The sequence below is a fragment of the Elaeis guineensis genome, chromosome 3, assembly GCF_000442705.2.
Source record: "Elaeis guineensis isolate ETL-2024a chromosome 3, EG11, whole genome shotgun sequence".
NCBI classification, from domain to species: Eukaryota; Viridiplantae; Streptophyta; class Magnoliopsida; order Arecales; family Arecaceae; genus Elaeis; species Elaeis guineensis.
Genome location: NC_025995.2, coordinates 1,136,145 through 1,149,934, shown reverse-complemented (window position 1 = coordinate 1,149,934; position 13,790 = coordinate 1,136,145). Strand labels below are relative to the sequence as shown.

The following is a 13,790-nucleotide window of genomic DNA, read 5'->3' as shown; positions in this document are numbered from 1 at the left end:
TATGTCTGTGGATTCTCCTGTTTATTACATGAAATTTTTATTTTTTTTATTTTTAATGCTTCTTGACTTTGAACTTTTATGCTTTTTACCTATTTTGTATCTATATTAAGTTATATTATTTTTCTTGTATTTTATTTTGACAGTTGATGGGCTGTCTTATGATTGAGCATAGCTAGAAGACAAGCGTTTAACTATATAATTAGTTTTTATATCTTGTAGCCACGATGCTCCATTGACTTCAACTTCGCATGTCCTGAGCCACCTTCCATATCATTTTTTATTAATTTTCTTCTTCTTGTATAATGATTTATATATTTTTTTGTATGCCCTTTTATCCTTGCCATAGATTGGCTTCTTGCAATTGATTGTCTCAAAGTTTGTATTCATGTAGCTAAAATGCCGAGAGTCCATACGACCGATGATTTCGAACCTACAAGGGTAGGATCATCACGTAGGAGGGTACCGAATTAGACTAATGCCCTTGATCTAGTCATGCTTGGCTTGATGAGGCAAGAGAATGATGAAGGCAATTGTCAAAATGGTATCTTCTCCCAAAAAATCTGAAAGAAAATGACGAATATATTTAACGAGCGAACCAAAAAGATCTTCATGTATAGAAATCTCAAGAATTGGTTGAAGGTCTTGAAAAAAAACTTTAACATGTATTTTAACTTAATAGCTATTTGAAGGTCCTGACGACGTCGACCTCTATTTGGTTGTAGGGGACGATGAAATCCGTAGAGGCGAAGAACTGTACAATTCGATAGCTAATAGGCTATGGGTTACTCATAACCAATGGATTACATTTCATAATTGGGGCTATATAGTAAAGTTAATGTGTATACTAATTGTAGCATAGTTTATATTATTATATATAATGTATTTGATATTGATTGCACATAAATGCAGGAACTCGAGGAGGTGTTCAGTGAGTTCTAGTGATGTATTCGGAAAGATTCTATGTGGTTTTTAAGGGACGTACATGAAAAATTTATGACTCCTGGACTGAGTGTCAGCGGAAAGTCTCTGGATATAAGCATGCCTTATACAAAAAGTTTTTAACTAAAGAAGAGGCCATTGCTGCACTTAATAGCTATCTACAATCTCCTTACTCCTCTTGCGAACAATATGATGATAAAAGTTTAAAGAGGACAAAATCCTTGTTGGCAACCCCATGAATGTGTGTGCATGTGATGGTACCCTACTTTTGATTGTAGTTGCTTTTGTTGTAGGCTTTCTTCTTGGGCTTGGACTTGGACATCTTTAACTTGTGTTATTTACGCTGTAATATTGGATGCCCTCTTTGCGGGCTTTAACTCAAAGTATTTTACAAGTTAATGATGTGTTTGGATTTTACTTTTTGCCATGGTGATGATGTATTTGGACTTGTTCTGTACAAATATTTAACTTGTTGTACAAGTTGTTTTGAATTTATTTCCTTCTTGATTTTGAACTTTTAGTGACTTGATTATTGAGTTTTGAGTCTAAATTGTTGTCAGCCCATATTGGCCATGACCTCTGAGCTTAATTCCCCCTCTATTATTTTTTGCCAGCATTTTTTGATTTATTCATGAATGCTTAGGTAGGGAACAGGTCTAAAGCAATGATGAGTATCATGGCATGATTAATTTGGCACTCTTGAAATGCTAGAATTATTTCAGCCCTTACGTGCCACGGTACATTTCTTCTTCTAATACTATTCTAGGCAACTGTTAATGATGTATTTGAACTTTAACATCTTGGCAGCCTATGAATGTGCTGTTTTGTGCTATGTTTAGTTTATTGGCAGTCCCTTCTATTATACATATTTGAACAATTGTATGGTTGTATTTGGATTGCATGGCGGGCTCGTATTCCACATGCTCATCCTAAAACATACAACTGGATTTTTGGCTCTGCTGCCTTAGCTAGTATTTCTCAAATGATGTGTCAATAGAAGCTGAAATTGATGAGAATGGGAATATATTCTCTGCATAGTGTGCTTTGATTATTATTTCCCAAATGATGTGTCAATGGAAGTTGATAACTGTTCATATTTGCAGATAACTATCCAAAAACTCATATATTATGGATCATCCAGATCTCATGTTAGCAGGTCTGCCATACAAATTATTCATACTCGATCTTTATTTTGGGTTATCACTGTCTTATATTCTGGATCAAACTGATATATCTTCCTTTTTACTCTCTTTTTTGAGTTTGGATAACATTTTGTTTCATAACATTTTGACTTTACAATTGTAAATTCTTGTTGGGTTACTTTTTATTCTATTGTACAGTTCTTATTACTTCTCAGTTAATACATATTCAGTCTTCTTTTATCAAATATTGTAAAGTTGAACACAATGTCATTTGAGGAGTCTCAAGCACACAAGAACTTTAAAAATAAATATCATTACGAATAAAAAAGAACTTCTCCAATATTAGCAACTACTGTTCTAAGGTTGTTGGATAAGCTTGTATCAAAAAAAAACATAAATTCATAAGCCAAGGGCATTCTTAAGTTTTTAAAAAAATTCATCCTCTATTCCTCAAGGAATAGAGACTTATTCCCATGTCAACCAAACAAGAGTTGAAATAATACTGCATTAATTATACTAAAATAAATGTGAAATGCCAAATTTCTAACCAAATAGAAATCTGGAATAACAAGAGTGAATAGCTATTCACCGGTAGTTCATATCTCTATTCCAAGAATAAAATTTGAACGTCCCAACGCTACCTTAATAAATATAAGAACATATCTTTTTGCTTCTAAACTTTATATAAATAATAATATGTTTATATTATAATATATTATAATATAACATTAGATCATAATATTTTAATATAATAAATTTATTAATATATATAAATATAATATAATATTAATATAATAATATAAGTGCTATATTAATATTAATAAAAATATTATATTAATATAAATATTAAAATATAATAAATATTATAATATTAATATTATATTTATATAAATATTAAGATAATATTAATATAATATTATATCACTATTTATTATTTATCCTAACCGTCCATTGATATTTTGTAAAATTTTAATTATAAATTTTAAAAAAATATTTTTGAAAAAAAAAATATCATCAATTTTCATCCCATAGAAAGTACCAAAACTCAACTCCCTCATAGATTTCAATTTTTTATAAAATATAAAAAATATCTTTCTACGAGAAAAAATTTTTCTACTCTCTCCTAGTAAAACTCCAATCAAATAAAAAATTCCTCTCCACTCTTTTCAAAAATTACCTCTCCCCCCTCTCCACTTCCCACGAACAAAATAAGTCCTAAACACATTCATGTAACCCATTACCCTAACGATAGTCTGAGTCTCCCCGCAACCTAACCACAGGTGGCTGATCCACACCTAGAATACATGAAACCTTTTACTCGATTTAACTAAAAAGAAAAAAAACTGAATGCCCATAGAGGTGGTTGACATTCAATTTAAAAAGCCCACTTATACGCTTGCGTATGGAGGACAAACAATCATGGCGGAAATTATAAAATCATAGTAACCTGGATTCGTACAAAAACGAGAGGAAATTTTTTTGTTATTACCTAAATAAAGAGGAGTTTTATTTTGATAATAGAAGCATGCATTGATAGACAGGTCTTATAAATTTTGTCAAAAGTAAGCTAATCAGGAAAAAGATAAATACTGGCAAAATATAAATAAAGAAATTCTGTTTGCTTGTTCAAGAGATGGTGTGCTTTATCTAGTCATTTATTATTTGATATTTTTAATGGTTCTGTCATCTGTTAATTTTCAAACAGCTATGGCATTAGTTCATTTTACTCCAATTTGCCGTGATGAGAAAATAATAATAGACCATTCCAGAAATAGTTAAATACAAATTTGCATAAAATCAGACTGAGCGGTTGTAAATGTGAATGGAAGTGGAACTCTGCAATGCACGCCTCGAAACCTGTATAAGAAAATGCTGACAATTAATCCAGGACGCCGGGTTCAGTTGGCCATACACCAACCTCCAGGTCCAATAAGTTGATCCTATGTCCAAACAAAAACTACTAAAACTCTAGTATTCTGTTGAGCCTGGAACCAAAATCCTTTGGTCTTTATAAAATCGGAGCTAGATTTTCAACAATTCTACATCAGTTTGCTCCCAAAAAAAAAAGGAAAGATCACCTCGAATCAGTTCCAAAACAGATATGATAAGCTTCTTTCTTATCCACATTAAGCGTCACTGCAATGTCCAAAGGCAATTGGTGCTGACAGATGACATGGATCTTTCGCCGCCACTCAATTTTGCAGCTGGAATGCGATCCTATACAAATGCAATCTATCCACAAGAAATATCATGACCCATTAGAAACATATAAAATGCCCAGATAACAAATGAGATGTGTAAGTACAAATAAACAAAACAAATAATTCTCAACACCAAATAAATTGTATATAAGTCCTTTTTAATGCTTGTGCAGAGACAAATGCATCAAACAGCAAAACCAGGCAAAGGTAGCAAGCTAGTTGAAACTCCATCTCTCACAATATACAACGATTCTTTTCCTAGCTAGAATAGGCATCTACATGTAAATTAAAACCTGAAACAAACTGCCCACTTAGGCTAAGCAAATGAAGATAGTGCAATTAAGGGTTGGAGGTCTAACACAATCCATCAGTTAACAAAACATGATAAATGAGATCCCAATGACTCCATAGTAACCTGCACCATTACCCATCTCACATGGACACAAGCATGGTATCAATGAAACCTTGTAGCCTAGTACAGCAACTATTAATGAGTAAACAACACTAGTGGAATAGAAAAAGAACACAGCAATATTATACCAGTGAACTAAAAGCGAAGGCTCAAAAGATAGCTCTAATTCCTGCAACTTTTCCTCAAAAATGGCGACCACCCATGTTGTAAGCACGGCCACCAGGATACTGACCACGAGGTTCAAAACCATGACCCCTAGCACTTCCCATAAATTCAGACCTCTCCCCATAGGGGTCCAAATGACTTGCAGCATAGGCCCGATGTGCATCTCCATAAGCACTGGCAGCTGTGGCAGCTGAACCATAACCATAAGCCTCACTGGGTCCAGCACTGTTCTGATAGCTGTTCATATTAGCCTGTTGGTATTGCTGATGGCGTGCTTGTGATTCCTTGCGAAGGAACTCCTCTCGGTGGGTAGCTTGACGAGCTCGGACTGCCAATAGTTTCTCCTGATACTGTGCATTGATCTCGCTCAGCCTCTGGTAAGATGCAGGAATAATAACGATTAGCATCTTTCATGCAAAAAAAAAAAAACTTTTTTTTTTGGGGGGCGCTGGAGGGGGGGTGGGGGGGGGTGGGGGTGGACCAAGAAATTAATAAAACTAGCAACCAAAAGAAAAAAGTAGGCATAATTAATAAACCCTAGCAGGAACATAGCTCATGGAAATGGAACACAGAGTCACAAGCCCACAGAAATGTCATACACGCACAAACAGAAATGCAAGTCTTCAACCATTTCCTTCACATTTCTCCATGAAAAGAAGCATACGATTGATTAAAGCTACTCAAACTGTGGACCATGGAATAAAAAGAGCACCAAATTTGTCTTCTTAGCTACTGGTGAGGCAACTTCTGAGACCAACATACCAACACAATTTGCTCCAGGAGATTATTTATGACTGACTTTTGTAAAGTTGGTTGCTCAACTTTCAGGACATGCTTAACAACATCCACATCACTTTAATGAACCTAATTAGCAATTTGATTTGATGTTAAAAAAATACCTGGCAAGAAGTATCTACCAGGAAGGTTTTAGCATTACTTAATCCTAAAAAATACATTTATATACAGATATGCCTCCCACCACACGCACATATTCAACCAAGTTTCCGAAGTCAACAATGTGTTAGACAATAACCACCATGCTCAAGTTCTAAATCCATGCAATTAAAATTAGAGTATGTAGTAGAAGGACCATGCTGCTAAGATAGCATATACTAAGAAATAAAAGCTTACGCCTTTCATACAAAAAGATTTGTTTCCAACATACAGTTTTGCACAGCTTTTCCATTTTTATAAAACTTGGGGAAAAAAAAACTGCAGACCATAATCAGTCAATTAGACTATTTATTTAAATGAAACTATGCTTCAACTTACTTCCCTGTGCCTAGCGTTTTCTGCATCTTCTGCATCCTGATGTTCCTTGGATAATTTCATTATATCATGAAGAAATTTCTGTTCTAGACCTTCAAATGTCTGCGGAAGAGTGTTATCCTCATATCCAGTTTCCATTTCTTCTTGACGAGCTTGAGCTCTCAGGTCTCTAATGGCTTGTTTTTCCAGTCCTGTTTTTGAATCAGACCTTTGACCTTCATATAAAGATCGTGAAGCATCACTTCCTTGACCTACATTCAGACAATTCATGTCTCTGTAAGTACAAAGGCAATAAACAAGCAAAAATAAGAGATAACACTGCCATTGGTTTGGCAGACACATGAACAATATCTGCATACATGTAAAAATTAACAATGAGATGCACTTGCAGAACACTTGCATGATCCTATATATTGATCCTATATATTCTGACATATGGAATTTGTGGTTTAAAGCTTATGAAACATTACCCAGCCAAAGTTTGAACTACACTTTCAAAGGAATACATTATAGTTGATATTTGCAGAAAGTGGAAAGACAAGTTGTTTTCTGGTATTAGTATGAGAAAGGCCAGTGGTATGATGGAAAATCCTTAAGATAAAACAACTGCACTTTCCAAAGAATATATTACAGTTGATATTTATTGAAAGTGGAAAGTCAAGTTGTCTTGTGGCATTACTATAAGAAAGGCTAGTGGTATGGTGGAAAATCCTTTAGGTAAACTAAAAGAGACTCGGGAACGAAGAAAAGTTAATTTGAAATTGCATGCAACAATCATAGGGTCCAACTCACCTTTCTAAGAATAAGGTTTTCTTCACGTACATGATCATAAAAAATAACCAATTAGCTTTATTCCATCATTTTCATGTTGGCGTCATGCGATCCTTCATTGTGGTTCATTCTTATCATGGGCTACATATTTCATCAAAGGAAAATTCTCCAAAGTCTTTTTTGGAACCGGTATGCAGCTTTGCCAATGGGATCCATGATTGCAATTCATTTCTTATCATGGGCTACATATTTTATCCAAGCAAAATTCTCCAAAGCCTTTCTTACAAATGCTATGCAGGTTTCCCAAGGCACCTAATTCTTCTGACACAAATTGAAGACACAATATGAACAATTTATCACTTATACAAGTCTGCTCATACAAATGAAGTACATTGTCTCAAAGCAGATGTCATTTAGCATTCTTCCCAGAACTTATCAAATATGACAATATAGTTTGAAAACAAGAGTTAAATTCGCTCCTTTCCACTATGCTTACAGCATATAACTATTTTAAGATACATTATTCTCCATATCAAGACCATATGAAGCTTCAGTCATGGCAAGGAAATACAAAATAGAATGCAACAAAGAAAATGGCACATTGGAAAAATTATTTGCAGGTGCAACCTGACACATTTTGTCAGACCTCCCACCAAGTGGCAGACAGCTTTAGGTTCCACAGGCAAAAGACCCTACATGGTGTAATATATCCTCATTTGAAGACAGATATTGGATTTGATTTGGACATCATCACAATCACACTGTGGGGGGCCGACCTGCTATTCCAAAACCTGGGCTGCTTAACGGAAGGATGAAATTCTAGAATAATCATGGCCCAAAAATCAATCTGAACAAATGATCCTCAACCACCAACTACTGAACTATTTTGCAGAATCACACTTAACATTTTCAGATACTTAGAAATGTTCATATATCAACCATGTGGAAAAACTGCTAATCCAGAAGACGAATTTGATTTTGGAAACACAGATGGATCAAGTTCTAGAATGACCACGGTCCAAAAGCAATCAGAACAAATGATCCTAACTAATCAACCACTAAACTATTTTGCAGAATAACACTTCAACATTGTCAGATACCATAAATGTTCATAAAATGATAATCAATCACATGAAGCAACTGCTAATTCAGAAAAGGAATTTGATTTGACAAATACATAACCTTATAAGGTGCGATCAGCAGATCAATTATTACTTTAAAGACACTAAGGACTAGAACTTGACTCCAAAAGAAAACTTCCAGTAGCTCAGAAAGGCTCCAAAAAAATATAAAATTGGAACTGCATATTAGATCAAACTTGACTGCTGATGGAAGTAAAATAATCAATGAAGTAAATTGTGTAATCAACTGAATTACCACAATAAAGCTAACTTGCCTTCTTTGTACATATGAGATGAGGGTTGATTTGATCCCTTAGGCTCATCTCTATCCCATTGCCACTGTCTCTCTGATTTAGAAGAGATATACTGTTGTTCTTCCTCAGTCCGCAAAGAATCTGCCCTTCCTGGAAAATGATTCATCCCCGAGTTCTGTTGCAATCTGTGAGCTGATAAGTGCTGCATCTCAGCAGCCACCATAGGATTAATGCCAGGATCCGCATACTGTCCCGGTCGCCTCATTTTGTAACTGCAGGAAGAAGACTATTTATTTAATAATTAAGAGCCAGAAGAAAAAGAAACCTCAATTTACTTCAACAAATTTTCAGATAAGGGAAAAGGATCATCTAAAAAAGATGTCCACTGTAATCATTCAGCTTTCACAAGAAAGAAAAATAAATGAAGAGGGAAAAGGATGTGGTTTAGAGATTTTTAACAATGAACAAAGGAACTCTTTAGTAACAAGACAGAAATTTCACCCTTGTCGGAAACCTCTCACACAACAATGACCTATAACCAATGCAGCCTTGAGATTCTGAGAGTGGCTCTGATTGGATTGTAAAAAAATAAAAGGAAAGAAATGAATGATAATAAGTAACATCCATATATTAGATGCCAGCACGTGAGATCATACCAGCAAGTGAGATCTACTTACAAAAGAATAACCATGAACCATAAGCAGCAGATTGTATACATATGCTTCAGAACCATGAAATAGCATACATCCCTATGTCTTTAACAATTGCATATATACCACACAAATGCATATATACATGTACTTACAGAACATTACGATGCAACTCTATGTTTATTAGACATGAGCACCTTTATGCCAAGAGAATAGTGTAATGCAATCCTAATGCATACACTGAACAAGCCAATAATGTGGTACTACTTATTAAATTAAAAACATGTTCAAAGCAATCACCATACTTGTTAAACCATTCATCTACACCTCACATATTCAAGATTCACTTGGACTGCCAAATAGAATCCTTAATCAGGCGCCATTTGATAGAGGCATAGAGCTTTTTGAGGGCCGAAAAGCATTTGTTGGAGGGCCAAAAACTGCTTCTTGGTGATTTTGAGGTGTCTGCTGAAAATTTTGAAACAGATTTTTGGCTCCTCCAAAAGTTGAAAAAAGTCCATTAGGAAAAGCTCCAATTTGGAGCTTTTAGGCAAAAGCTGTACTTGAGACACATTGTGAAGCTCTTTTTCTGTGGCAAGATCACACGTGAGAGACCCGGGTTTGAGTCTTGGCAATGATTTTTTTTGAAGTTAACTTGAAATATATTTTTATTGCAAAGATCATTTAGGTTGCTGTCTTTTTATTGCTATGATCATGCTATTAAGGATTTTGAATATAACCTTATGATCATGAGGAGGATCTGCTCCCTTTCCAATTGTTTTTAGATTGATAAACCATAGGAAGAAAGGAAAGTAGAACAAAGTCAAACATTGAATAACCATGAGATGGATGTTTTGTGCAATCTTATTGTGTCTCTTCTTATGAGTTGTTGACCTGTTTATTTAGAATATTATGTTTATAACATGGATTTTGAGAAATGTTGATGTGAACATTTACATTGCTATTATGATTGTGGGTATATGAACAATTTTATTGCCATTTTGTATTTGGTGAACAAAATCAACTATTTGTGTTGCTATTAGAACCAAGAATTACCCAATTGCTTGTTACTTGATTATCATCCTAAAAATAATTATATTATTTGTTATATTATTTGGATTAAAATATAAAAATAATTTGTAAATTACTAATACTTTATCATAACAATTTTTGATAGTACAATATTATTATAATAATATATTATTATATTATAACAATAATATTATACTATATCACATTATTATCATTATTATACTAACCAATAATCATAATATAGTAATATCATATTGTTAAATTATAATACTTTTTATAATATAACAATATTATAATTTATTATTTGTCATGTTATGGGTAAAATATTGTCAAGACTCCCTGTGTTACACACTGCATGGATCTGATATTGATGGACTTCGGAAAGATTCATAGGGTAAAGTAGAGTGCCACCTTTGCCATAGTGGGATATTTTTGAATAGTAGTAAGTCAGCATGATCCAACAAAATTCGAAACTTAATCATAGGGGCATCAGGTTTGGGACTTTCCACTTTGAAATGACTACATCAGGACTGATTTCACATTCTTGTAGTTAATGTGCAAAATTATGATGGCATGCAACTCTCTCTTTCTCATGTCTCTCCCGGCCTCATTACCACCTTAATATATTTAGGACTTCCACATTTTCACCTCTGCTTTCACAGAGAGAAAGAGAAAGAGAGAGAGAGAGAGAGAGAGAGAGAGAGAGCAAATACCAAATGATTACAGAAATAATCTTTGAACAAATGGTCAACAGGTAAAAAAAATTACTGTACAACATCCGGCATTCAATTGGAGCCCCATATGGAAAGGAAAATTACTAAAATTTTACTAGTAAATCAATCAATAAAAACATGGAATACAATGAGCATGCATGGACTGTCATGATGCTAATAACAAACCCTTTCATGATTAATAGCAACTATTGGAATTGAATATTTATCATCGTGCTTAGACCACTTCATCCTTCTATTACTTGATAACATCCATAGCAGGTGAAGGTGAAAAAGATGAACCAAGCAATGATGAAGTAATTAGGCAATTGATCAAGACAAAATTATTCTGTTCCTCGGCATATTAAGGACTTCCACCTTTTCATCTCTGGTTTCACACACACACACACACACAGAACACCGAATGATGACAAAAATAATCTTTGAGCAAATGGTTAGAACATAGAAAATTTACCCTACAACATCCATATTTTAATAGGAACCTGATATTGGAAGGAAAATTGCTGAAAATTTTACTACTACATCAATCAATAAGAGAAAGGAAAATAACAAGCATGAGTGAACTGTCATGATGCTAAGAATGTCACCCTTTTCAGGATAGCTAGCAATTATTGGAATTGTAAATTATCATTGTGGTTAGACTGCTTCATCCTTCTACTACTTTATAACATCCACAGCAGGTGGAGGTGAAAAGGATGAGCCGAGCAATCATGAAGTAATTAGGCAATTCATTGACGCACAATTATTTTGTTCAAAGATACATCTAGTATAATTTTCGTGCATAGTAACATATGAGAAAGATGATTGAGTAAACCATCTATATATAACATATTACTGGAAATAAAGGTTTAAGATTTAAACTTTGATTTCCAGTCCTTACAATAAGTTCATCATAAAGAGAACCATGAATGTATTAAGACATCATCAATAGGACCAATCATATCCAAAGCCTCACACAAGCATGGAAAGAAGGTTGCTAATGGGAAGCTAGGCATGGTCAGATATCGGACAGAAGAATGTAGGATGCAAATTGTTGTAGATCGTGATCAAGAAACATTGCCAGCAGTAATGTTAGGTCTGAATTCAGGTTCACATCTGAAGATAAATATGTTAACATCTGAAAATATTTTACATCTCGCAATGCAAAATCCACAAGGGTGTGATCTCTTCAAATGGACTCAAGAGAAGAAGAAGATGAAAAGAAAATTTGTTTTTTTCCATAATAACTGTGATCCGAAATTAAGCAATAGGACTCCCTTTCAAACCCTAGATAATCTCCAAAACAAATCAATGGTCACTAGACATTTTATGACATTGAACAGCTATGCATGTTCTGAAGGAATAGAAGTGAGGTTGGATATAAAAGAGGTTGGGATATCTTAAGGACAGTACAAACCTTCTGTATTGTGTACTTTATTTTGTTTTCCTTTCTGAACTTTTCTTATTTATTTTCTTTCATGTTCTTCTACCTTTACTAAGATTTCTGCACCCCTTCTCATATCCACTAGCCATGGGATAGAGTCGACTTGTGTACAAACCATGTTCTTCATAGTCAAAAAGATGCCAAATAAGCAGCAGCCAGTCCAGTGGTGATGTGGACATGAAGCTTGCAATTGTGGAGTAAAAAGAGCAAATAAATCAAATAAAGGACATTTTTTTAAATCTAATCTCAGCCATACATCAGCTGATTTCTTAAAATCGATTAGAACACTTTTAGAGCTATACTTGGATATTTGCATGTGGAATTTGGCCATGTCCTGATTACATACTCCTCAACATTATTTTCCTTACAAGTAGGCATTTTAAGGTCCAAAAGATGAGATTGATTAGACCCTTATCATCTAAAAGTTTTCAAACTGGATCTTACATGCTTTTCAGTTTTGGATTGGTTGACCTCCTTTTGTCATGTGTTCGTGTGGTGTGTGTAGGTAAAGGTCAACTTTCTTTTTAAATTATCTGCATTAAAGATAAAACATCACAAGAAGTACCTCAGAAGCGAACCCGCTTAGACCTGCTTGTATACCACAGGTGAATCAACAAGACCAAATTATGCGCTACAGTTTGCACCGACATTCTGATGTGATGGACAAAAATATCAATATGGTATTATAAACATCATGGTTCCCCATGGAATTATCTTCCCAATGCATAATTGACGTCTGTAGTTTCCCAATCATCAGCTCGCTCATATTCGATCGCGATCGAAACTACAGGACTGCCTACCACCCGGATGATTCCACCTAGGGGATCACCCGATGGCACTTGCTCGGGAAAGAATTCGAGCCAGGGAACCCTAGCTCGCGGTGCGATACCTGGGAGATCCCAGGAAGCTCCAGATCGGAACCCCGACGGAAGATTATGGAGTCGAGAGACAGAAAGAGGCGAGCGAATCCCTAACCCTAGAGTCGGAAAGAATCATCGAGAGAGAGAGAGAGAGAGAGCTCACCTCGCTTTCTTTCGCCTTGTCTGGGCTGGCTTCGGAGTTGATCCCTTCTTTCTTTGCAGGCGGGCCTTTTTTTTTCACCCTCTCGTTCCTTTTCCTTTTTCTTTTTGCTTATTTCTTTTAAAATCTTCCGTGGGCCGGAAAAAAAAAAAAAACGAACGAAAGAAAGAAAGATCGAACGAACCAAACCTTGTTTTGCGGCCCCGAGCGAGACACCGATGGGCAAAATTGATCAGGCATGGCAATTGGTCCCGCGGACGCATTCGAACTATGGATTATTTTTTCTGAGCTATGGGTCGCTTGTGCTAATCGGAAGGCGAAATAGAAAGACGTCAAAACCAGCACGACTTCGTGGTCCGGGGACAGCTGTAATAATTTTTTTTTCGAACTATGGATTATCTTAGTTTTTCATTGTATTCATTCTTAGATTGATTTAATAAATTTAATAAATCATAAAAATAGAAATAGATGGACTCAAAATTGAAACCGGTTTTATCTGGCTCATCACCTGCAACGGCTTGGCCCAAGACACTCTTTCCATGGTTTGGCTCGTAAGTTGGTGCGAAATAGAACTGATAGGCAACAGGACAAGTGACTCGCAGTCAGCTAATCTTCTAGTTTCTTCAAGCTCATACCAGTTGGGTTTTCACCAAAGCCACT

General features: G+C 35.0%; 1 protein-coding gene across 6 annotated transcripts; it reads right to left on the bottom strand.

Annotated features, from left to right (window-relative positions):
- Nucleotides 1–3,813: 3,813 nt before the first annotated feature.
- On the bottom strand, nucleotides 3,814–13,289 carry LOC105042434 (uncharacterized). Of its 6 annotated transcripts, XR_012139522.1 has the most exons (6): nucleotides 8,776–8,914; nucleotides 8,296–8,546; nucleotides 6,132–6,379; nucleotides 4,823–5,233; nucleotides 4,160–4,313; nucleotides 3,814–3,938 (listed from the first exon to the last, which is right to left on the bottom strand). XR_012139522.1 is itself a non-coding variant. In XM_073253486.1 (4 exons), the coding sequence occupies exons 1-4, from the start codon at nucleotides 8,895–8,897 to the stop codon at nucleotides 4,877–4,879; spliced, it is 978 nt and encodes a 325-aa protein (XP_073109587.1). In that variant the 5' UTR covers nucleotides 8,898–8,917; the 3' UTR covers nucleotides 4,594–4,876. The 6 variants fall into 6 exon arrangements, 1 of the variants encoding a protein (XP_073109587.1); XR_831521.3 differs by lacking the exon at nucleotides 8,776–8,914 and adding an exon at nucleotides 13,134–13,289 and having other exon boundaries at nucleotides 3,901–4,313; XR_002164107.2 differs by lacking the exon at nucleotides 8,776–8,914 and adding an exon at nucleotides 13,134–13,259 and having other exon boundaries at nucleotides 3,901–4,313; nucleotides 8,296–8,560.
- Between the last annotated feature and the right edge of the window lie 501 nt (nucleotides 13,290–13,790).

Excerpts from the sequence above, each read along its gene's own strand:
- LOC105042434 (XM_073253486.1), bottom strand. The coding sequence starts at position 8,897 with ATGTTACTTATTATCATTCATTTCTTTCCTTTTATTTTTTTACAATCC. Across the intron at positions 8,547-8,775 it reads GTGAGAGGTTTCCGACAAGG|TTACAAAATGAGGCGACCGG; the intron begins GTGAAATTTCTG and ends TTCTTCCTGCAG. Across the intron at positions 5,234-6,131 it reads AAAACGCTAGGCACAGGGAA|AGGCTGAGCGAGATCAATGC; the intron begins GTAAGTTGAAGC and ends GCATCTTACCAG.